The 24,857-nt window shown below is 31.6% G+C and overlaps 1 protein-coding gene and 2 long non-coding RNA genes across 10 annotated transcripts; all 3 read right to left on the reverse strand.

Moving 5' to 3' along the window:
* Positions 1-312: 312 nt before the first annotated feature.
* Positions 313-1,469, reverse strand: LOC140045569 (uncharacterized). The gene is made up of 2 exons (XR_011844593.1): positions 1,356-1,469; positions 313-626 (listed from the first exon to the last, which is right to left on the reverse strand). It is a non-coding gene; the product is annotated as an uncharacterized lncRNA (long non-coding RNA).
* Positions 1,470-10,728: 9,259 nt separating this feature from the next.
* Positions 10,729-20,126, reverse strand: LOC140045575 (uncharacterized). Of its 8 annotated transcripts, none has more exons than XM_072090552.1 (12): positions 16,687-17,201; positions 15,326-15,392; positions 14,752-14,820; positions 14,351-14,425; positions 14,105-14,143; positions 13,818-13,881; positions 13,393-13,433; positions 13,180-13,234; positions 12,429-12,488; positions 11,921-11,992; positions 11,115-11,180; positions 10,729-10,796 (listed from the first exon to the last, which is right to left on the reverse strand). In XM_072090552.1, exons 2-10 carry the CDS (start codon positions 15,367-15,369, stop codon positions 11,981-11,983), a joined length of 459 nt encoding a protein of 152 aa, XP_071946653.1. In that variant the 5' UTR covers positions 15,370-15,392; positions 16,687-17,201; the 3' UTR covers positions 10,729-10,796; positions 11,115-11,180; positions 11,921-11,980. The 8 variants fall into 8 exon arrangements, with proteins under 8 accessions (XP_071946653.1, XP_071946651.1, XP_071946655.1 ...); XM_072090550.1 differs by lacking the exon at positions 11,921-11,992 and adding an exon at positions 11,518-11,583 and having other exon boundaries at positions 10,785-10,796; XM_072090554.1 differs by lacking the exons at positions 11,921-11,992; positions 12,429-12,488 and adding an exon at positions 11,518-11,583 and having other exon boundaries at positions 10,785-10,796.
* Positions 20,127-23,259: 3,133 nt separating this feature from the next.
* Positions 23,260-24,147, reverse strand: LOC140045657 (uncharacterized). The gene is made up of 3 exons (XR_011844668.1): positions 24,092-24,147; positions 23,698-23,812; positions 23,260-23,424 (listed from the first exon to the last, which is right to left on the reverse strand). It is a non-coding gene; the product is annotated as an uncharacterized lncRNA (long non-coding RNA).
* Between the last annotated feature and the right edge of the window lie 710 nt (positions 24,148-24,857).

The following is a 24,857-nucleotide window of genomic DNA, read 5'->3' on the forward strand; positions in this document are numbered from 1 at the left end:
TGCAATAAATTGTGAAATATTTAACTTTTTTTTTTGAATTTTGTATTTATACATCATTGTTTTTAAATTTATAGACTTAAGCTAATGAAGACTGGAACAGAGGGTACATCAATTCTGCATAAAGGCAACTGGCGGTAGACTCGGTAATAGAACACAAGATAAATATTGGATGACTATCATAAAGCATTCGGCAAATGTGTTGGTTGTTTTCCAGCTTTTAAAATGTTGTATAGTTTACATAATTAGAGCAATAACATTTGAAATTATTTTGCAAACATAGCATTAAATAAATAAAAATACTACTACAGTACATGAGATAAAATCTCCATAATTTTAATGTGTGAAGATTTACAGTACAGTACAGTAAAAAAAATGAGTTAATTACTAGTACAGTATATTTCATTGAATTTCTGCATTATTGTTGACAATTTATTAACTATTAATTGATGTGTTGATTGTGGCATTACAGCAATAGCTTGTCTTCTGTGATTGTTCATCCATTTTAAAGTGTCATAGTAAGAAACGTTCAAATAAATATTGTGAATGTTGCTACCACATTTTGTGTTGATTTCTTCACCATTTTCCACTACTTGCTCATATTGTTCATTCAATTAGTGTGTTAATACCTATTAAAAGAAAGACATTTTTTATTAAAATATCTACATAAAAAGAAGAATTTTCAACATAACAGTACTAAGTACTGTAAAGTACACATTCCAAAAAATATTGAACTTAGATTATTTGGTCATTTTCTGTAAAAGAAAAAAAAAATTACATTATTGGATGTACAGTATAGGCCTAGTTACAATTTTCACAAATTTATATTAGCATTAAAATGTAATTAATCATGAAGGAAAAACCAAGCACCATAATCTCTCCTGGCCCTGGTGGTGACCTTATTTTTTTATTTTTGGCAGCCATTCACAAGTTTTAGCTTTTTGGGTATCGCTGCTCGTAAGTTATGTATAATTTTTTTAAATCACAAACTCTACATAGAAAAGAAAATTTAATGTTTTAAAATGAATGAAAAGTGATATGAATAATGATGAAGGACTATTATTATAGTATTATACTAAAAATAAGACGAGGTGGTGGTGTCAAAATTCACACTACTAAAACCTTATTCTTTACTCCATGCTCACAGATAATAACTATTAATAAGGCCTACAAGTTAGATCTATTAGTATTAGCTAGGCCTACTACTCACTCAGGCCTACAAGTACAACTAGTACTACTAGCAGACTAGCTACTACTAGGCCTAGGCCTACTCTATGCCAGTACAGCTGTACTGGGCTAACTAGGCTTCCTATACTAACTAACAAAACTGCACTATAGAAACTACAGTTCTTACTTACCAATCTGCTAGGGCCTAGCCATAGTATTTTTTTCAAGATAGGAGTTGTTTTTTTGTTGTTAAACTACAGAACTTTCCCACAACGTCGTCTCGCCATATCACGTCGTATTTTTTTGATATGACCTAGAGGTCACATACACGCACAAGAATCATACAATATGCATAATTCATAAGCTAATTCAGGTCAAGGGTTAAATTAAACCGGAAGCCAGCTGGCTGCCAGCCAACCGACTTCCGGTTGACTATTTATTACTTTACCTTAAGATTTTCTCAGGTAAATAATTTTTTTTTTCGATCAAATTTTATTTCAAAGTGAATAACTTTATGTATCATTAAAATGGCCTATTCAACAAAAATATTTTTTAAAATTATTTGTTCAGGGGGACAATACATCTTTAATTAAATAAATTATTAAGCCTAACCATTGTTATATATGCATTTTACAAATATTAATACTAATAGTCAATATTTTTCATAAACATGACCATACATATTAACAACTAAAACATGCGGTAACCATGACAACAGAAGTTCAACATAAACAATACCATATTGTAAGAATTATATATAAAAATACCGCTCGTGTATTGGGTATAGAGGACGTACTTCATCCATGGTATAATCACGTTACGTTATACATCTAAGTAGTAGACAACGTGTAGAGCGACAGGGATGTAGTCATACTATTCTAGTTCTATTTTGTCTATTTTCTGACCACTTTTTACCTTGATAAGACTTCTATAGATTTATACATATATAAAGATTACAAGATTACTACAGCAAGTAATATTTAAATGTGTCAAACAAACATTGAAATATTAAATAAGTTTTTTGCACGTTTTAGTTCAATAAGGCACAGGACAAGAGAGCTGGATCTGCAAATACACACCCATTGGTAATTGTTGAAGTTTGGATTGGTTATGCAAACTATTCTCCAACTTCCTTACACTACTCCTAATTCCCGTCAACTTTTTTAACACCATTTCTACTCCCTACTGATTCTGACTATCAAACGGACTGTCTTGCCAATCTCGCCCAAACTAACATCTACCGTGGGCCAGAATTACTGCCAATGGTAGAATGTCTACCCGGCAACTTTCCAGGTGTGATCTCGTTGTTGCAAGACCTCAATGTGAACTTTTTAAACATTCTTTTAATTATAAAGGACCTAAATATTTTAACTCTTTAGACGTTTCAATTAGAAATTGCAATACTTTTTTAAATTTTAAAAGTAAATTAAAGAATGTTATGCTTAACAATGACACATTTTAAATTTTAAATCTTCCTAACCTTTTTACATTTTTGCCTTTAAATATATTTTTACTTGTAATGTTTTTATGTCGCTTGTATTGTTGAGGGCCTCTCAAAATCAGCTTCCGTAATATCGAGTTTTAAAAATTAACGAGCGCCATACCTTTTAAAATTTACATCAACTACACCCATTGGTATATGTTGAAGATTGGATTAGTCGTACCACCATTTGCATTTCGTTTATTCGACTGACCCAAAAAGTACTCCCCGTCTCGTTCAAAAAATGTTATATCATAACATTCGTGTGATGGTATCGCTCCGTAACTTACGAACATACTCCCTTCTAATTTAAATATTGGTGATGACGTAGTATAGAGTTCAAATCGTCATCAGCATCACGTGATTCCGTTCTGCTTGTGGTTATTATCATAAACACTTCTCCGCCAACCTGTAAATAAAGAATAATATACTTAAAGATGCGCTTTAATACAAACATGCTAATTGCTAAAACCCCAAAAAAACAACTCGAAAGATTGGTTGATTCGCATACATTTTGATATCAATTTAGGTTTGTTTCATTAGTGTACCTGCAGCACTCTTTTTTTTTGCCAGACTTTTCAATTTAAAAAGCAATATCAATCAAAATTGGCCACCTCCCAATTTCTGTTTTGTAAAGACGATACACACTCAAGTGTGTGTAGCGTACTTGAACTTAACTGGAAAATTATTACTTTTATGAACCAAAAATTGGTATAAATATGTAGGTATGCATGGGTGTATGTATGTATTGTGTATGTATTTTTTGGTTCAACATAGAAGTAAAAATATTCCAGTTAATTATAATTGGAACCAGATGAATTTATTTAATACTTAATATACTTACTTTGGAAATGGTAGATTTGTACGAACAATGCTCCACAGGAATAGGTTGATGAATTTTACATTCATTAGTCGAATTGTCCCATATGTACACTATTGTGTTCTGTACACAGTTATCCTGATTCACAACTACTAAGTAAGTATCTCCGTTATTTGTAAATGTGTCGATTCCCGTTAAGCCAGCGTCCCATTCGTCTAGTGAGTGTTAAATTTAAATTAATTGTTACAAATGTTCATTGAATGAAGATAAATATTTATATAAGATATTATTGTCCCCCTGAAAATTGTTGAATAATCTATTTTAATGTGACATAACAGTTTAAAAAAAAAAAATATTATATCCACTTATTTTCCTACTAGAAAAACCTGAAATTAAAGGAAAAAAATTAAATGACTTTTTGGTTAAATTTAATAATTTATTTTGTCTTTTTATAATAATAGTAATACTAATAATTTATGATTTGTTTATTTGTCTATTTTCTGTCCGGTTTAATATGGGTATATAGATTATATATATATGTTTAATTATTTGCTTTTCTGTTTAGTATTTCCTTTATTTTTTATTTTGCTTCAGTTTTCATTTTATTCTCTATTGTACATATGCATAATATTACCCTTATTGAATAAAAGATATGTTGACTTGAAAAGGCCATATGACGACATTTACTTATTATTGTTATAAAAAAATGCTAACGATAAGACATTGACGGATGATGTACACTAATGTTTAGAGATATGACCTATACTTTATGCTAATGTTTTCGAGCGAAACATTAACGCTTTTGTGTATGTATGTATGTATAATATATTATATGTATAAAAGTTTAAAGTATGTACAGTATGTATATGTATGTCATGCGAAGTCCACAATTTCTCAATAACGGTCATAATTCCCAACGCGGCTCTCCGATTGAGTTAACTACTATTTCCAATTCAAATTTATTGAATTTTGAACAAGTCCATATCAAGAGAAACAAACAATAGTACAAATAAAATTACAAATAAACAGTTACATAAAGAGATTCGACTGCAGAAGGGAGAGTTACAAGTTTGCAACAATCAAGGTATGGAAGCAGAGATTATATGCATATAGTATTAGTAGTTTGGGCCCATTTCCTGATAATAAGAGGCCTATTTTTAGGTTATATGCATGATATGCATATAACCTCTTGATTCTGTCAAAATCTTTATTTATTTATTAGGTTATATGCATGATATGCATATAACCTCTTGATTCTGTCAAAATCTTTATTTATTTATTTATTTATTTATTAGGTTATATGCATTATCATGCATATAACCTCTTGATTCTGTCAAAATCTTCATTTATTTATTTATTCTTTCCTTAGCACTATTTTGTCCGTGAATTATCTTGATATCAGTTTCATCTATCTAAGTCAAGTTTTCAGAGTATATTCCTCATGGCCAGGAATCGATGTGGTTATATTTTCACGATGCGTAATCAAAAATTACGCGGTCTACGCGCGATTTTACGAAATCACGTTTGTAATCATATCTTCACAAGCATGAATCACAATTAATAATTAATAAATTTAGTACTCATAAATTTCAGGTCATATTTCATCATATGGCAATAAAATTACGTGCGTAGCGCATATAACGCTTGCGTACGCGCGCTTAAAATGTTCAAAATTGTCAAAATTTATTTTCGATGAAATTAGAATACGTTTCAGGCAATTTTAAGCGTTTAAAAAATTGCCATGAGTGCGCAGATTTTTGCACGCGCACTGCGCGTTAAACGTTAATGCGCACTCTTTTTGCCCGATTTCTGTTTTACAATCTTTCTTTAATAATATCATCATATTTGATTCAGGTTTCAAATCGAAATTGCGTTATACGAGCACGTCAAAAGTGACTGGCTACGCACGTATAAGTTAACAAAATGGTGAAAATATGCTAAATTTTAAAATTAATATATATCGTCAGAATGCAGAGGAACACCTATTTTTTATTTCATTTTCTTGAAGTGTATGTATCATATGTATGATTTATTATCAAATAAAGAGAACAAAAGTTGATTAAGTCATCATTAATTGCATATTCAATTTAAAAAAAAATAATTTCGACAATCAAACAAATTATGACATTTTCTTAGGCCAAAATACCAAACTTAATTAACATTAACTTTCTTTCTTAAGAAGTTCATATATTAAAGTTAAAAGTATATAGTTTGACAGTGCATCATTTTTTTACATTTTTAAAGATGTCATCATAGTAAAAAATTATAATTCATTGCGGTATGTAATAATCTATTTGCACCAAAGTGGTTACTGCATAGTAAATACACGGAGGAATTTTTCTACAATTTTTAGTTAGTTGTGTTTGGCTCGATGGTCTGTGCTCGTGTCTATGGCATTCAAGGTACCGAGATCGAGTCTCACCTTGGGAAACGAAATAAGATTTTTTTTTATTATCCGTATTGTTTGTTCAAATTTATTTCTTAGTGTATTATATAGATTATACACATGATTTATAATGAAATCTAGATAAAAAGTAACTTATGTCTTTATTATTATGTAACAACAAATGTGGTTTATGACATTATACGCAGAGGGATCTTTGATCGGATTGTGATACCGGCTATTGTATTCGCGTTAGCAAGGTCCTCTCTATCATATATTATAAATAATTAAAGAATCTGAGAAAATCAATCAATCAAAATATCTTTTACAAATCAATTATCTTTATTTAAATCAATGCATATAACCTATAATTCGTCATAGTGACGAATTAAATCTAGTTAATGTTTTTATCTTATACACAAATTGTTATATCTCGTTTTCATTTCCCAAAGAACAGATTATGGTAGTATAGTCTCTGTATTGATTTCAGTAGTATAGTCTGTAATAATTATATAATCTTTATATTAAATAAAAACAAATCTCATTTGAAAGTTACAAACCGATAGCATGCGTCCGATATTGAATGTTGTCAATTGCGATGTCACCCCTACGGTAAACTACTTTTCCCAATAGCCTTCAAACACAATGTAATTTTTTCCATAACCGTTGTGCGCAAATTGTGCTACTACGGCATTTCGCCACCGATCTCCTTGGTTACCACTTTTTTTCCATAACAGTTCGTCCCCCAAATCCGATTTTCTGTAAACCGTGAGTGATCCAACTTCATGTCCGTACATGTGATAGTAGAATGATAAAGATACATGTTGCCCTGGTGGTAACAATTGACTTCTCATGCGAGCTGACTTCTAGTTACTTGTAGATATTGTTTTAATGTAAACATAATGATCACCTGTACGTGGAAATAAACAAGCAGTTAGTAATTAAATTTAATTAGGCTATATATTATCATGCATATAACCTTATTGATTCTGTCAAAAATCTTTATTTCTTTATTTTATTCTTTCCTTAGCACTGTTTTGTCCGTCAATATTATCTTGAGACCAATTACATCTAGCTACGTCAATTTTTCAGAGTATATTCCTTATATCCAGGAATCGCGTCGATGTGGATATCCTTTCATGGTGCGCAATAAAAAAGGTATACGCGTGATTTAATGAAATCACGTTTGCAATCATATGTATTATAATTAAACCAAATTTGGTAAATTTCAGATCATATTTCATCATATGAAAATGCAAATACGTGCGTAGCGCATATAACGCGTGCGTACGTGCGCTTACAATTTAAAAAAATGAGTGAGTAGTGAGTACATTTCAGGCAATTTTAAGCGTTTAAAAATTGCCATGAGTGCGCAGAATTTTGCACTGCGCGTTAAACTATACTGCGGTACTCTTTTTGCCTGATTTCTGTTTTACAAACTTTCTTTAGCAATTTCATCATATTTTATTCACTTTTCAATTTAAAACCACGTTATACAAGCACGTTAAAGTGACCGGCTTCGCACAAAATGGTGAAAATATGCTATATTTTAAAATGAATATAGATCGTCAGAATGCTCGGGAAACCCTATTTTTCATTTTTTAAAGGTATATGTATCATATATGCATGGAAGATTTATTATGAAATTAAGAGAAAAAAAAGTTGATTACGTCATCATTGCATATTAAATTTAAAAAAAATTAATACAATCAAACAAACTATGACATTTTCTTTGGCCGAAATAACAAACTTAACATTAACTTCTTTAAAATGTTTATATATTGAAGTTAAAAGCCAAAAGGGTTACTGCATAGTAAACACACGGAGGAATCTTTCTTCAACTTTAGTCAGTTGTGTATGGCTCGGTGGTCTGTGCTCGCGTCTATAGCAATCAAGGTACCCAGATCGAGTCTCACCTTGGGAAACGATATAAGATTTTTTTTATATCCGTATTGTTTGTTCAATTTCATTTCTTAGTGTTAGATTAATTTACGAATGATTTATGATGAAAAGGTAAAAAAAATGACTTAGGTCTTTATAATTATGTAACAAGGGTTGTTTATATTATACGCGGAGAGATCTTTGATCGGATAGTGATACCGGCTATTGTATTTGCGTTAGCAAGATCCTATCTTCATAGGCCTATATTATAAATAATTAAAGATTCTGACAAAATCAATATATATATTTAAAAAATGAATTTAATTATTAAAATCAATGCATATAACCTAAAATTCGTCATAGTGACGAATTAAATCTAGTTCAAATTATAATATATGGCTTTTTGAATATTTCCGAAATTTTATTGTATTAAACATTATGTGAAAACAATTTAGAATTTTGGCATAGTGACCACTAGAAGTGTTTATTTTACACCACACTTAACCTCTCATGTGCTAGTAGACATTTCTACTAATAACCCTAATAAACGTACAACGATTTCCTGAATGACCTTTGATGGTCCAGTTTTTCTTTCACCAATTCTTCCATCCCTTCCACCACAAGTCCGCATCCAATCAAAACCATCACCTCTTTCTTGAGTCCAGCCATAACCAGTACTCTCAAAATCTGTTTTGACTATAAAACATATATGCTATGACGTTATCGAAATTCCTTCACTTGCACTGATGAAGGACTAGTTTTGTCCGAAAGCTCTGCTAATTTTTCTGGCTGTTTTACTTTATCGTTTTGATTTAGCTTTTCGCTTTTTTTTGTATCTCCATTGAGATCCAGCCACTGATACCCACAGCATTGTCATTTTTCAGTAATTTGCCTTTGGATTTATATATATATATATATATATATATATATATATATATATATATATATATATATATATATATATATATATATATATATATATATATATATATATATATATATATATATATATATATACCACTAAATTAACACTTTGGGAGACATGCTATTTTTTTGTATATTTGGGAGACAATGACAAAATGGCTGATTATTATACTTTGACATATATTTTACATACACCCTTTCATTTTATTTCATTAAAGGCATGTTACTACATATTTAAAAACAAAAAAAATTATGATAACAATTAAACTGTAAGATATATATGTTTTAAGTTGTTATTTTTGTCTCCCAACTGTTTTTCAAACTCTAAAATGTACATTTGGGAGACTTGACAGTGTACATAACATATTACAGTATAAAAATGTCTTATTTACAGATTAAACAGTGCAAAAATAGTGCAAAGTCAACAATACCAGTACAAAGCTCATTAAAACCATTCCAATTATTACTATTGATAGAAAAAAACATACCAATGTTAAATTGATGAAAAAAAAATTGTTTTTTGTTAATTGTTCAGAAGGGTTTTTAAGAGGGTGGGGGCATGAAATGCTAACAATAATTAACCCTCGAAATGAAAATCTACAACACGATTAATATCAAGGTGTTAAAATATGGTACAAATTGTTAAAAATGCTTTGTAAAGATCATCTTCAGACAACAATTCTACTAAAAATATAAATGTGTTATAATACAGTATTCAAAATAAAAATTCTATTTTTTTGAATAAAAGGAACATTTTATTTCGCTTTGTAACCTAGCTGAAAGTTAAACCAGCCCGAATGAATTAGATCAAGCAACAAACTTACTCAAAATAAAGAAGTTCAACAAATTTGCAATTTCTTTAAGATAGATTTATTAAGAGTCCACATGCCAAACCTATTCAATTTAACAGAATATCTAAACTTTGAAACAATTTTAGCTTGTAAGGTGAAGATTGTACAAACAAAGTAATTGATACTGTTTTCACATTAAATAAATAATGTATACATAGAGTACACAGTAATTATAGTGTAGCAAGTCTCAATAAATTGCATGCTATAATAATAATATTTTATTGACATATACGATGTACATCGGCGGCAATCAATTTCATAAAAGCTGCGTCAAAAAAAATAAATAAAAATCATTTATGCAAGCATTACATATACAATTATGTACAGATAAAAATAAATTGCATATTATTATCAATATTACAGGAAATTGTAATACAGCAAATATATAATTTAATCAGAATCAAATCTTGTGCCATTAGGCAAATTGTTACCACATTGCAGTCTCAATAAATTGCATACTATTATCAATATTACAGGAAATTGTAATACAGCAATTATATAATTTAATCAGAATCAAATTTTGTGCCATTAGGTAAATTGTTAACACATTGCAGTCTCAATAAATTGCATACTATTATCAATATTACAGGAAATTGTAATACAGCAATTATATAATTTAATCAGAATCAAATCTTGTGCGATTAGGCAAATTGTTAACACATTGCAGTCTCAATAAATTGCACACTATTATCAATATTACAGGAAATTGTAATACCGCAATTATATAATTTTATCAGAATCAAATTTTGTGCCATTAGGCAAATTGTTAACACATTGCAGTCTCAATAAATTGCATACTATTATCAATATTACAGGAAATTGTTTTACAGCAGTTATATAATTTAATCAGAATCAAATCTTGTGCCATTAGGCAAATTGTTACCACATTGCAGTCTCAATAAATTGCATACTATTATCAATATTACAGGAAATTGTAATACAGCAATTATATAATTGAATCAGAATCAAATCTCGTGCCATTAGGTAAATTGTTAACACATTGCAGTCTCAATAAATTGCCTACTATTAACAACAATACATCTTTAAGAAAATTGTTAATAGAGCTGATATTAGCATGCAATGTATTTGGACTGCTACATCAATATATTAACAATTTGCAAATTGTTAATACATTGATTTTTATGACATCTCACATCTCCATTTTCTCCATCCTTTCTTTAATTTGTCTTTGCCTCTTTACTCGTTCATTCATAACTTTTGATCTTACGGTCTTCCATGGATAGCTCTCATGCAGCATATATTTGTTTAAAAATGTCAAAGCTTCATTCTTAGCTACAATACAAACAAAAAAACAATAATAATATCTCTAATTATTAATTGATGGTTTATTATGTGTTATTACATGAAAAAAAACATCCAAACTTTTTGAAAAGAGTATGCCCTGTTTTTTTTTTCTTGCATTTTTTTTTCTTCTCGCATAAGGATTATAAAGCGTAGGTCCAGTGTACACACACTGCTGAACCTAGTACATATTTCAAAGACAAGTAGGGGAGTTACATCTGGTGTACCAGTTCATACAGCCACTGTCGTGGACAGACGAGAAAGCGCCGATCAAGCTGATTGGCAGCATAGACATGATGCTACATGTACCTTTCAAACTTTTTCTTCTTTTCTCAATTATCTCCTCTTCCTCTTCCGAATCCATCAACCTGTCATCTGTGAAATATCAAAGAAGTCATAGAGAATTGTTTTATATTTATTCATATATTCCTAAGTCATATTAGATGGTGAACAAAACTGTTTGGTAATATCTGAATTGCCTTCAAAAAATTGATTCTGGGGTACCAAGAGCAAAGATCTGGGTTGGTAATAAAACTTTTGAACCAGACCCTTTATGGGGGAGGAGGGAGTGCAACGTTTCTATGTACTCTATTGTAGTAGTGGAGTCGCTCATACTCTAGGCAAAGATTTAACTAAAGGTTTGGTTTCTTTTTGCCAAATTGAAAAATATTTAGCCACATTTAAAACACAAACAGCACATATTTCTGCATACCTTTCTTTCTTTTTCTTCTTTTCTCAATTATCTCCTCTTCCTCTTCCGAATCCATCAACCTGTCATCTGTGAAATATCAAAGAAGTCATAGAGAATTGTTTTTTATTTATTCATATATTCCTAAGTCATATTAGATTAGTGAGCAAAACTGTTTGGTAATATCTGAATTGCCTTCAAAAAATTGATTCTGGGGTACCAAGAGCAAAGATCTGGGTTGGTAATAAAACTTTTGAACCAGACCCTTTATGGGGGAGGAGGGAGTGCAACGTTTCTATGTACTCTATTGTAGTAGTGGAGTCGCTCATACTCTAGACAAAGATTTACCTAAAGGTTTGGTTTTTTTTGCCAAATTAAAAAATATTTAGCCACATTTAAAACACAAACAGCACATATTTCTTCATACCTTTCCTTCTTTTTCCTCTTTTACTTTTCTCAATTATCTCCTCTTCCTCCTCCAAATCCATCAACCTGTCATCTGTAAAATATCAAAGAAGTCATAGAGAATTGTTATTCATATATTCGTGGACCAAGACTTCTATGTATGTAGTGATTTGTTTATACATTCTCCTATCCTCCTACGATAATTGTTTTTAATAGCTGAAAACCGGTTGAACAGCTAGAGTACAGCATCATAATGTTGAAGACAGGCCGATTTTCTTTAAAAAATACTATTTTGATAGATTTAATATACGATTATACAAATGTATTGATTTGCGATGAATGGAACATCCCAATCTCTCAGTCTGCCAGAGTTTGGTTTAACACAAGTAGGTAAATTTATGAGCCCTTGGTTTAACACATACGGTATATTTGTAACCGTTACCCGATGAAAGCCCAGTAAATATTTGTTTTATAAAATTAAAAGTTTCAAAATACAATTTCAAAAGAAACATAAAATGTAAAACACTTACTTCATCACTAGTTTCAGATATTGAATCGTCTGGCCTATAGGAAGTGTCCACATCAGATGCCTATTCAAAAGGAAAAATATAAAAATACTATTTGTATACTAATTGGAAAATACATTGAGGGATGTTCCATACAGTTACAATGATATACTGTAAAATATTTTATTTTCAACATTTTGCCTTTTTATTTTTGTAATGGAGCGTTTTTCGTCCATAAGTTTTTTTAACATACACTCAAATAATTGTAGCAAAACCATAATACTAAGTTTTAACCAACATACTTAGTATTAAAATTATTATTTGGCACTGCCGTCAGTTACTATTCTTTTATGCAGGGACTAGCTTAGCAGCCATAGCATGCCTAGTTTTCAAAGCATTTTAGAAACATTTTAAACGCACTAGGTCTATGCTGGTATAATATTCATAACAATACAGTATTTTATAAGGTGTTATAATGTAAGCGGATAGGGATAGGGGGTATTTCATTTCTTACAAATGGTTCGCTAGATAGAGAAGTAGTAGTTTAGGCCTGGCAATACATTACGTTGTATGTTATACAAATATTTACTGGACTGAGGGGCATGGTTAAAAATATAGACCAAGGTGATCTGGAGACTATATGCTATATCCTGAGACGAAGTCGAGGGCTATATTTGTAACCGTTACCCGATGAAAGCCCAGTAAATATTTATTTTATAACATTAAAAGTTTCAAAATACGATTTCAAAATTAACATTAAAAGTATAACACCTACTTCATCACTAGTTTCAGATATTGAATCATCTGGCCTATAGGAAGTGTCCACATACCTATTAAAAAAAAAAGACATAAAAATACTATTTTTATACTAATTAGAAAAGACGTCGAGGGATGTTTCATACAGTTACAATGATACACACTTTTCATATAAAAATTTGGGCGAGGTTAGCTTTTAAAGCATTTTAGTCTATGCTGGTATAATACTTACAGTTCCTTCTTCTTCTTCTTCCCCATAGTTTGTACCAATGTCTAAGAAAACACCAAAATTCAATATTTAAAATTATATCTTATTTCCCAATGATGTCAAAATAGTCAAACAATACTTACTTTTAATTAACATCATAAAGAAAAAATACACTATTCAAGTTACTATTAAATATCAACATATCAACACAAAAAAAAAACATTTAAAACATTTTGGACATGAAAACAAAACTGAACCTAAATTGAAAAATGAAATACAAATTTCAGATTGCATACCATTATTCTTAGTATCTGATCTTGGCTAAAAAAATGAATAAATCAGGACATTTATGACAATGGCATCGTTTATGAATTTCTGCTTATGCATATATATAAATACAGTAGTTTTCTGTAATAATTTAATTTTGATAAGAGTTAATAAATACGTACAATTCTTAGACCACAGAATGTAAGACCATCTAATATGTCATATGCTGTCTTTACTGGTCGCAATCTAAATAAAAAATTAGCAATTTATAATATAAAAGTATACATTTTTAAACCCAATGACAGTATACAGTAGGATGGTAGCAACATTTACAAATAACATATAGTGAAATATACTCATAAACTATTAGAGATAGTGACATCCAACATTATGTACCACCAATCTGAGTTTACAATTTACAAAAGTATCAGCAGTTTTATTATGGACATTCAATTAAATAAATATTTACGTTTTTTTGGTGAACAACGTTTTGTTACAGTCAGTAGCACTGAAACAAAAAAATTTATAATTAATACTAGACAATTTTCAATTGCTGACAAAAGTGTTTAGTCTACTACAATAACTCTTCGTTCTATTGCTTATTAAAAAATATAAATATTCCTAGTCCCTTTTGAAAAATAGACTATTCCAAGATACATGATTAAAAATTACAAGTGCATCGTGTTAATAGCAATTTAATTTGGCAAATATTTACATTTTTTTTGTTGGTAAGAAAGTAGTTTTGTTTGAATTATCTTCACTGTATGAGTTGCCACTCCTTATTGTACCACTGAAATTAACAGAAAATACTTATCAAAATACTACACAATTTTGTACTCAACATTGCTTACAAAGGTGTTTAGTCTACTACAATAACTTTTCGTTCTATTGCTTATTTAAAAATATAAATATTTCTAATAACTTTGATAATCATTTTCTGAAAGCGGTTTGGAAGAACAACGATCATCATGTCTTCCTAGTGTTTACAATCAAAAATAAAGAAAATTCTTATAATTCAACATTGAAAAAGAGCTTAACTTTTTAGAAAAATGGGCTATACAATGAAATTCAAATTAAAAATTACAAACTGAGCAATTCAATTTGGTAAATATTTACATTTCCGTGGTAGTCAAGATAGTAGCCGTTTCTTCATCACTTGATGAGTCGTCATCCTTTATTCTACCTCTGAAATAAAAAGAATATACAAGTCAGAAAATGGTTGTAAAATTCTCATTCAACTAAATTACTAGATTAATATATTCATAGGTCAGCCGAATTTAATTGTACAGAAAATATTTGCATTTGTAGATTTGCAACCTTACCATTTTGAATGTCACTTTTAAACATTAACTAACTCTGGAATGTATAATAATACAGTAATAATGTTTTTTATCTACCAGTAAGTATACCTACCCCAGAGCAAGTTTCAAATGTAATTTAAAACATCATTTATCAGATTCATACTCACCTATATCCTCAGGGTTACTTATTAGTTTGAAGATCGTGCAACCCCTAGTCTTTCAATAAACCCGGACAGACAGACAGACATGGGTTTTATTAATTTGAGTCAAGTTCAATTAAAGTCAACGATTTGATGATAGTCAAACGTAATCAATAAGCTTAATGGAAATAATTGAATTAGGCCTCGTATCAACCCTATGTGTATATAATTCATATTATGTGTACTTACGATTTCTTTAAATCTCTAAACACATCTTCAAAAGAGAGTGCCATCGGTTTCAGGATTGATTACCTTCCTAGAGTTTAAAAAAAACTAGAATTTGAATAGCTATAAAATCAAAATGCACTTATTTACTGTACACAGTGTATACCACAAGCATTGAGTGAGTACACTTGCTAATAACATTACTTCTGTTTTGAGGGAAAATTATTTGAAATTGAAAATAAAATTTGTGATACAGCTGAGAATTGACTGTCATTTTAACGTAAGGTTAAAGTAGATTTAGGCTTACTTAGTTTATACAGTTTATAATATGCTTGTCTGTGTAGTACTAGTATAGGTTACTAAGCACATCAGTTTTTAGAGGGTATGACTTATGAGATGGTAAACCTAAAGACTATCTTTAACAGACAAACAAGACCTACAGCACTTCAAAGTGCTGTACTTGCCTATGTACTGCCTTCATAGCCCCCATAATCCCATATGAATGAGAATCATAAAAAAAAGTCACAGAAAAACCTGGCTCATCCTACCACTTCTACTAGAGTACTAAGCATAGCTACCTAAAAAATAGGCTAACCCTCTAAAAGTTAACCTAGACTAGTGCCTACTACTAGGCTACTTTAGGCCTGTAGAAGTAGAAAGTAGCCTAGGCATAGGGTAGGCCTACTCTAGGCTTAATAGTAGGGGTCTACCTAGGCCTAGCTCTTAGTAGAGTGAGTTGTATTTTATAACTCTAGGCCTAGCCTAGGCCTAGAGCTAGGCATCCTTTTGAATTTGACATTGTAAATGTCAACATTTTTGTAGGTTTAGGCCTAGAGGGCCTATAATATTATAACCTTTAGTAGGCATAGGAGGCCTTAACCATAGAGATATTATAGTGAACTATAATATCTCTATGCCTTAACTAACCTTCTAAGCTTATTATTATACAGCCTAGCTAGGCTAGGCCTAGCCTAGAACGTAGTAGTAGGGCTAGGCCTAGCTAGGCCTTCTTTTAGGCTAGGCTACTCTCTTTTTAGGCTAGACTAGGCCAGGGCAAGGCCTAACTAATAAGGCCCCTCCCGCTAGCTAGTAGGAGCCCTATAGGCCTACCTATCTAGTAGCCTAGGCTTAGCCTACCTACCTAGGCCTACTTGGCATAATAGACTAGGCCTAGGCCTACCTAGCCCTCTAGCTAGGCCTAGGCCTAGGCCTAGTTAGGCTAGACGACGTATCGTATAGAATAAGGGTACTTGTTTGTAGACCCTCTCGCTGGCCCGGGCCTAGCCTCACTAGCCTTAATAGACCTGTATATTATTGGTTGTTAGTTGTTTTATTTTATTCAAACTAGCCTACCTAGTAAATATTAGTAGTTAATTTATGCATACCAAGCATCAAAAAAGTTTTTCACTACCACCCCACGGCTCGCTTCCCGCCGATCCTCTTCTCGCTTCGCGCGCCGCCCGATGCATGCACACTGCGCATGCGTGGAGGAGTGGGATCTTTGAATTCAAAGTTTTAATTCGCCTGATGATGGTGTTGTTTTAATTAAACTTCAATAAATACAATGTTTATTTTAAATTTCAGGTATAGCAAATTTTCCAGATTTAGAATCATTAAGGAAACATTACTAAACTAATTTGCTAAACATATAATCCGTTTTTTGTTGAAAATTCAAGAAATACTGAATGTCTACCAAATGTCATATACATACAACACGACATATAACCCCCTTTATTCTTATAGGGTTTAATTTTATTAATAAACACCCCTACGACTAAAATCAACTATTCTAAGTGTTTAGACATGTACTTGAATAGAAAGACTGCTTCAAATCTTAAGTTACAACTGCAGACGGTGTTTTTTACGGTATGTTAACATTAGGGAGACATCAAAATGTCTCCCAAAAGTATTTGTCTCCCAAGTATCAGATTGAAACGCCAAATTGTCTCCCAAGTGTATAATTAATACACATATATATATATATATATATATATATATATATATATATATATGCAGGTTTTTTTACAGTGCCTCACAATGTTATTTTATGTCCGTTCATTTTTTTTTATTAAATCGAAAACAAAAGGAAATTAGAATTTTGAAAGTGTGCAATAAGCAATTATGTCCGATTTTCACTTATATTTTCAAGTATTTTTTATTAGTGGTAGGCCTACTGTTCCACGCGTATATTTATATTATCAACCCATTGCCAAAAGTAAATAGACCCAGTGTACCAACAGATTTTAAGCCGGTTACAAATACTTCTAATTTAATGTTTAAAACGATTGAATGTATCAAGACTCAAGGAAACATTTGTAATGTAGCCTAGATAAGAACCAATTTGCATCTAGAGCTCAACGATTCTGTTAATTCTTTTCTCCATAATATTTACCAACGCCTTGATCCAAACAAAGTTATGTTAATGGTCTATCTTTATCGATTTCCCCGGTTCATTTAACACTATTTTACATCATATTTTAATTGAGAATGCGTCAATAAATGTCAGTACCCATTGTAGTACATTGTAGGAGATTGTTAATAGACAACATTTCCGGTATAGTAATAGGAAAGAAATTTACGCGAAAATATCTTTCAGAACAATTATTCATTGTTGCAAATATTTACGCCCCCATTCTATATATTATCCAACGATAATATATACTTTACAATTTAATTCCGAATGTAAATGTTGTTAATGGATGGCTATACTTGTCTGTGTTATTATTCATACATCTAGATCCGTGGTTGACTTTTTAATAGGTTTGACAATGCAATACAATTCATTTCATAATTCATCATTTTCGCCGATTTTAGCTTGTAATTTGTATTAATTAAACAATTCATACATTCACAATTCTTGAAGATGAACAGGCAAAAAATTAGTTAACATACTTAGTATCTGTTACTGTACAATATTATTTTCAGATGTTTCCTTTATAAACCTCACTTCCTGAACAAGACCATTAAGTTTACAATTATGAACTATTTATAATAAGGAAGTTCATCTTAAATGTGTTGAATTGGTGCAGGATAGGCATTTGTATCCTGTCTCAAGGTTGTCAGGTCAGGTTTGTTCCATGTAAGTTTACAGTTTTGCTGCTACCATCGCGTCAAAGAGCGCGTTTATACAACACGCATTACATGCATATTCTACACGCCTACGAGAAGTGTGTTGTATAACCAAAGATTGTATAGCGCCGCGTAGCGGCGCAAGATAGGTAACTGGGTGAAACCTTTGTAATCCATGGACGCCATTCCGGCGGACAAATTTGAACCGGAATAAAGTCGTTGTCAAGGCAATATCCACGATGTTTCGGTTAAAGAACGAAGTTGTCTAACCAAACGTATCAATGTAAACACACAGAATTAATCGGTAAGTGTCCAGATCCCAAAGAAACTTTTATTTTACTTTGTTTACATAATTTCTTCCCTTTTCCATGAATCATTCATCAAGATGGTTAACCACAGATACTTCGAGGCGGACCGCAAAGTTTAAACCATTTACATTTAAATCACAATAATAACCTGTCCGTCCGAATGGCGTCCATGGATTTACTGGGCGCGTAGTGTTATAAGATAGGAGCTTGGCAACAGTTACCTATCTTGCGCCGCGTAGCGGCGCTATACAATCTTTGGTATAACAACAAAGGTTGTGTTTATGAACATTTAAAGTATCTGGATATGCCAGAGGTCTCTCCTGACAAGGCTAAATCAAAATTCTCCCTACCGTTTACAGACTTCTAGGTATCCGGCTACTCATGGCCTTATTTTCAGCCTGATTTGCGTGATTATCTCATAAAATACATTGTTTAATCCAGCAAGGTCGCCTTCAACTCCCCTGAGGACAAGCCAACCCTCCAAATTTGCCGGGCTGAGGTTGGTCCGGATAACCCAGGTGGTAGTACTCAAAAAAGTCATTAAGGGTCATTAAGGCATGATTAATGACCCCAAAAGATGAAAAGTTATCCGGATACTTGCTGTTCGTAAACGGGCCGCGATTTTTTTTTCGTACATAAGTTGGGGACCCCCTCATGAAACGTCACAAAATAAACATGAATAATTCATCAGTTAAATTTTCTTGTTCCGTGTGCACCCAAGCGTATAGCAACAAGAAGTGATTACAGTAGTTTACACAAGTGCGGTACGATTCTAGGCCTATCTCCGCTGTGGTTGCCGCGTGCGATTTCATAATAGAATAGCGGCGTTTTGTGTGGATTGTCGAAATAATCAGCCTTTAGTTTATGGTGTGTTTAATATAATTTATTACTAAAGAATTACGTGTTAAAATTATAGTTTCTATTGATACTATAATTAGGCCTAATTGCTATTCTCTAAACCCATGTCTATTCTAGTGTTCATATACGCGCAGTTCCTTTGATTACATGCATATTGTTTGATAATAAAATAGCAGAATTAAAAAAATACAGTACACAAATTATACACATTCTTTATTCTTGTGGGTCTAAGCTTTCTTTGGGGGGTGTCACGAAAGCTCAGACCACGAAAGCTCAGACCCCCTAAGACCTAAGATCACGAAAGCTAAGACCCAACACCTAAGATTACAAATACTAAGATATACTACAGCTTAAAAACAATACTTGTTTATCCATACATAATTTTAAACACAGTAGGTTTCATTTATTACCATAAATATAATTTAATACTACCGCAAAACATAGATAAACTCACATTATTTTCGCCCGTTGAGTAAATGTATATTTTTTCTTTACAACAAACAAACTTGACGGGTTGTTTGTTGGTATATATTTACTCCATTGTGTTGGTTCAGAGGATGTTTTTCTTACGCACCTGCCTTTCTTGTATTTTGACTCCAAATTTGTTGACTAACTTTATCTTGAACACCACACTTTAAAATTAGGACTTATAAGTACTTTTAGAAGGAGAAACACATAATAACAAATAAATAAATCCTTTAAATTGATGATTTTACAGATGTGTTTCTTTGTATACTGTAATGACAATGTAACTCCTCGAGCTCCCCATGCTCAATGTTTTTGTTTCTATGGAGCGCCAAAAGAGCAACAATAATAGTACAAGTATAAAAACAGAAAGAAAACGAAACAAAAAAACTTATCATGATTTTTAAATTAAAATTTATTTGCCAGTATTTATTTCTTCGTACTTGCATGATTATACTATTATCATTACAATTTTAATTTTACATTGTTCCATCCACACTGTAGATGGACTCCACAGAGTTTTCAGCCCTCTATATAATTTTTGCTCTTTTGACGTTCCATAGAAACAAAAACATTGAAAATGGCCCATGGGGTAGGCCTCTGTACTGTAGGCTAGTAATTTTGTGTGCGAGAAAAACGTCTGTAAAATCATCAATTTAAAAATGTATTTGTTACTTTTTATGTGATTCTTTTTCATGAAAGTGCCAATTCTAAGGTGTGGTATTCAGAATAAATGTTGGGAGTTAAAAATACAAGGCAGGTGCGAAAGATAAATATTTGTAATCTTAGGTGTTGGGTCTTAGCTTTCGTGATCTTAGGTCTTAGGGGGTCTGAGCTTTCGTGGTCTGAGCTTTCGTGACACCCTTTCTTTGGGCTATATCCAATGAATTACTACTTAGTGTAATGTCTTGCCTAGCTGTCGATTAGCCTCGACTCGACACATTTTACATAGTGGTGTGTGTGTGTGTGTGTGAAGAAGAGTGCGCGAAGGCAATCACGTGAATTGACTTAGAATCCTAGGCCTACTGTAAAAGTATCGTATCGCAGTTGTGTAATCACTTCTTGTTGCTATACGCTTGGGTGCACACGGAACAAGAAAATTTAACTGATGAATTATTCATGTTAATTTTGTAACGTTTCATGAGGGGGTCCCCAACTTATGTACGAAAAAAAAAATCGCAAACGGGCCCATAGAGATTCCGTGTAATGAGATTTTAATTGCAAAAAAGGCTACTTGGCTGAATCCTAACATTTGGTGGATTCCCGGTCGCCGTTACCGTGTTGGAAGTGTCCTCAGGGTCTATTTTGACCTCTCGTTAAAACAGGTCGTAATATAAATCATGTCATGCGACGTTGCTAACAAGATTGGGCCCATTTATTGCTGCTTCGCTGCCAGCAATCATCCTCCTACCACGTCTTATTTTACGCCTAGCCATAAATCAGCATTAAAGTTGTATTGTCCCCCAAAACATGAAAAATAAAGATGAAAAAAATCAAATTTTGAATAGACCATTTTGTAGTTATAATAAAGTTATTCACTTTCGCAGAAAAAAAATCCGAAAAAATATTGATTTCGCTTATAAAAAATCAAAATAAGTTTACCATTTTTTCGAACTCATAAGTTCAGAAATTCCAAAATAACGATGGTTAGCTAACAGCTCATAAATATTCATGATATGTTAATGAGTATCCAAACAGGGGAGATCCGATCTGTTCACCACGTAAACAAACATGTGCGAAGAACAGAAGAAAGTGCTGGGGTTTCCCTGATCATATGATGTAAAAAGCTCTGCCGTTAATTTGCTGGTAAGTAGAATTCTATTTTAGATGAATGACACATCCTCCTATAATAGTTTTTGGCGTATAGTTATAGGCTTAGCTATCTAGGCTAGGGCTATAATATAAGCCTACTTCTACTATCTAGTAGAGCCTACTAGGCCTAGTTAGTACTGTAGTTTACTACTACTGTGTAGTGTAGTGTAGCAGCAGCTGTAGGCAGGCAGATAATCGGGTCAGAAAAGAAGACGGGAACCCACTTTGAGGCCTAGCTAGGTCATATATGTCGTACTCACCTAGCTAAGCCATCACTCCACAACTAGCTACAGGAAATAGGCCTACTATGTTGATGTACCACTGATATACATTTGGAGCTCGAATTAATTTTAAAGTCTAAAAAAGACTAACTGATGACAAAAAACGAACATTTGGAAAATGATCAGCATACAGTACCAAAGAAGTTGACGGTAGAATAGATTGTTGTTGATAGCAACCAAAACGAAAACACTAGTAATTAGACTAGGCCTTTTTTAGGGAGGAGATGCACTTTTCAGGGATTCCTTACTGTACATTAGTACCCCAAATTGAAAACTTCAGATTCATGTACAGAAATAATAATTATATGTATGCAATAAATTGTGAAATATTTAACTTTTCTATTTGACTTTTGTATTTATACATCATTGTTTTTCAATTTATAGACTTAAGCTAATGAAGACTGGAACAGAAGTTACACCCATACAGCATTTTAAAGGCAACTGGCAGTAGACTCGGTAGTGGAACACAAGATAAATATTGGATGACTATCATAAAGCATTAGGCAAATGTGTTGGTTGTTTTCCAGCTTTTAAAATGTTGTATAGTTTTCATAATTCGAGCAATAACATTTGTATACAGCATTAAATAAATAAAAAATACTACTACAGTACATGAGATAAAATCACCATAATTTTAATGTGTGAAGATTTACAGTACAGTACAGTAAAAAATGAGTTAATTACTAGTATATTTCATTGAATTTCTGCATTATTGTTGACAATTTATTTTCAACTATTAATTGATGTGTTGATTGTGGCATTACAGCAATAGCTTGTTGTAGTGAATTTATTTTAGTTGGTTCCGAGCTTTCTCAGGCGTATATATTTCCACGCGACGTACACAGCTGTCACTGAATGATAACTCATACAAAAGGTATATTTAACTCAACTAGAACTTTTATTCCTTGTAATTCGATTAATACATCTTTCTACCACTACCAGTCAAGCCTTAATATTCTCTTTATCATCTTTCCGTTTATCTACTCTGATCTTATTCTCTCTTCTTCTCTAATATCTATTACATTCCACTTTTATACTGGATATGCAAATTTTAGGCTTCAGAGGAGGATAACATTTTCCCTCCAAAAATTATACGATTTTGATTGGCTAATAATATAAGGCGGACCTGGTCTAAAGCATCCTTCTCTAAACACAGAGAATCACAACATAAATAATATGACACTTGTCTTCTGTGATTGTTCATCCATTTTAAAGTGTCATAGTAAGAAACGTTCAAATAAATATTGTGAATGTTGCTACCACATTTTGTGTTGATTTCTTCACCATTTTCCACTACTTGCTCATATTGTTCATTCAAGTGTGTTAATACCTATTAAAAGAAAGACATTATTTATTAAAATATGTACATAAAAAGTTTAATTGTGTGAACGTTGGTTTGAACGTTATTGCTTTGGAAGAATTTTCAACATAACGGTACTAAGTACTGTAAAGTACACATTCCAAAAAATATTCAACTTAGATTATTTGGTCATTTTCTCTAAAATAATTACATTATTGGATGTACAGTATAGGCCTAGTTACAATTTTCACAAATTTATATTAGCATTAAAATCTAATTAATCATGAAGGAAAAACCAAGCACCATAATCTCTCCTGGCCCTGGTGGTGACCTTATTTTCTATTTTTGGCAGCCATTCACAAGTTTTCGCTTTTTGAGTTTCGCTGCTCTTATGTATAATTTTTTTTAATCACAAACTCTACATAGAAAAGAAAATTAAATGTTTTAAAATGAATGAAAAGTGATATGAATAATGATAAACTAAAGAGTATTATTAATATTATAGTATTATACTAAAAATAAGACGAGTTGGTGGTGTCGAAATTCACACAAGTCACAATAAAACCATGGAGGTATAAAATATTTTATTTTTATACCTCATGCTAAAACCTTATTCCTTACTCCATGCTCACAGATGAATGTTATAGGCCTAATCCTATTTAAAGCTAGGTTGGCAATAACTATTAATAAGGCTTACAAGTTGTATCTATTAGTATTAGCTAGGCCTGCTACTCACTCAGGGTGAACCCTCACTCAGGCCTACAACTAGGCCTAGTACTACTACCACTACTAGACTAGCTACTACTCTAGGACTAGCCGGTTGACTATTTTTTACTTTAAATTACGATTTTCTAAGGTAAATAATTTTTTTTTTGATCCAATTTTTTTTCAAAGTGAATAACTTTTATGTATCATTAAAATGGCCTTTAAAAAAAAAAAATTGTTCAGGGGGACAATACATCTGTAAATAAGCCAGTGGGTAAATCTTTATGGAATTCATTCAAAAGGAAAGCAATATGCTTAACATTGAATGTGAAAGATATAACAATAAAGAAACAAGTATAGAAAAATGGGTAGCTTTAAGAAATACTATTATGTTAATATAAATTCTAATTTGCTCGATTATCAGAAAAGGAATTCACAGTGATACGAGTTACAGGTGGTGCTGATCTGATTTAATTCGTTTTATCTTGTATATAAATACATTGTATAATCCGGGTTGTAAAATTAAAACAAACAATTGAAAATCTCACAAATTCTTTATGTGTAAAATATTTTAAAACAAAGAACATTAATGAAAATAGGAGGCAATACGGAATTCATAAATGTAAAAATGTTACTGATGAATTGTAACGACATTGGGAATTAACAAATGTGTTAAATAATATGATTTTATGTAATGACATGAGATAATATAATGAATGTGGATAAAAGTGGTGTTTGCACCACAAAAAAAAAAAAAA

The sequence above is a fragment of the Antedon mediterranea genome, chromosome 1, assembly GCF_964355755.1.
Source record: "Antedon mediterranea chromosome 1, ecAntMedi1.1, whole genome shotgun sequence".
Lineage (NCBI taxonomy): Eukaryota > Metazoa > Echinodermata > Crinoidea > Comatulida > Antedonidae > Antedon > Antedon mediterranea.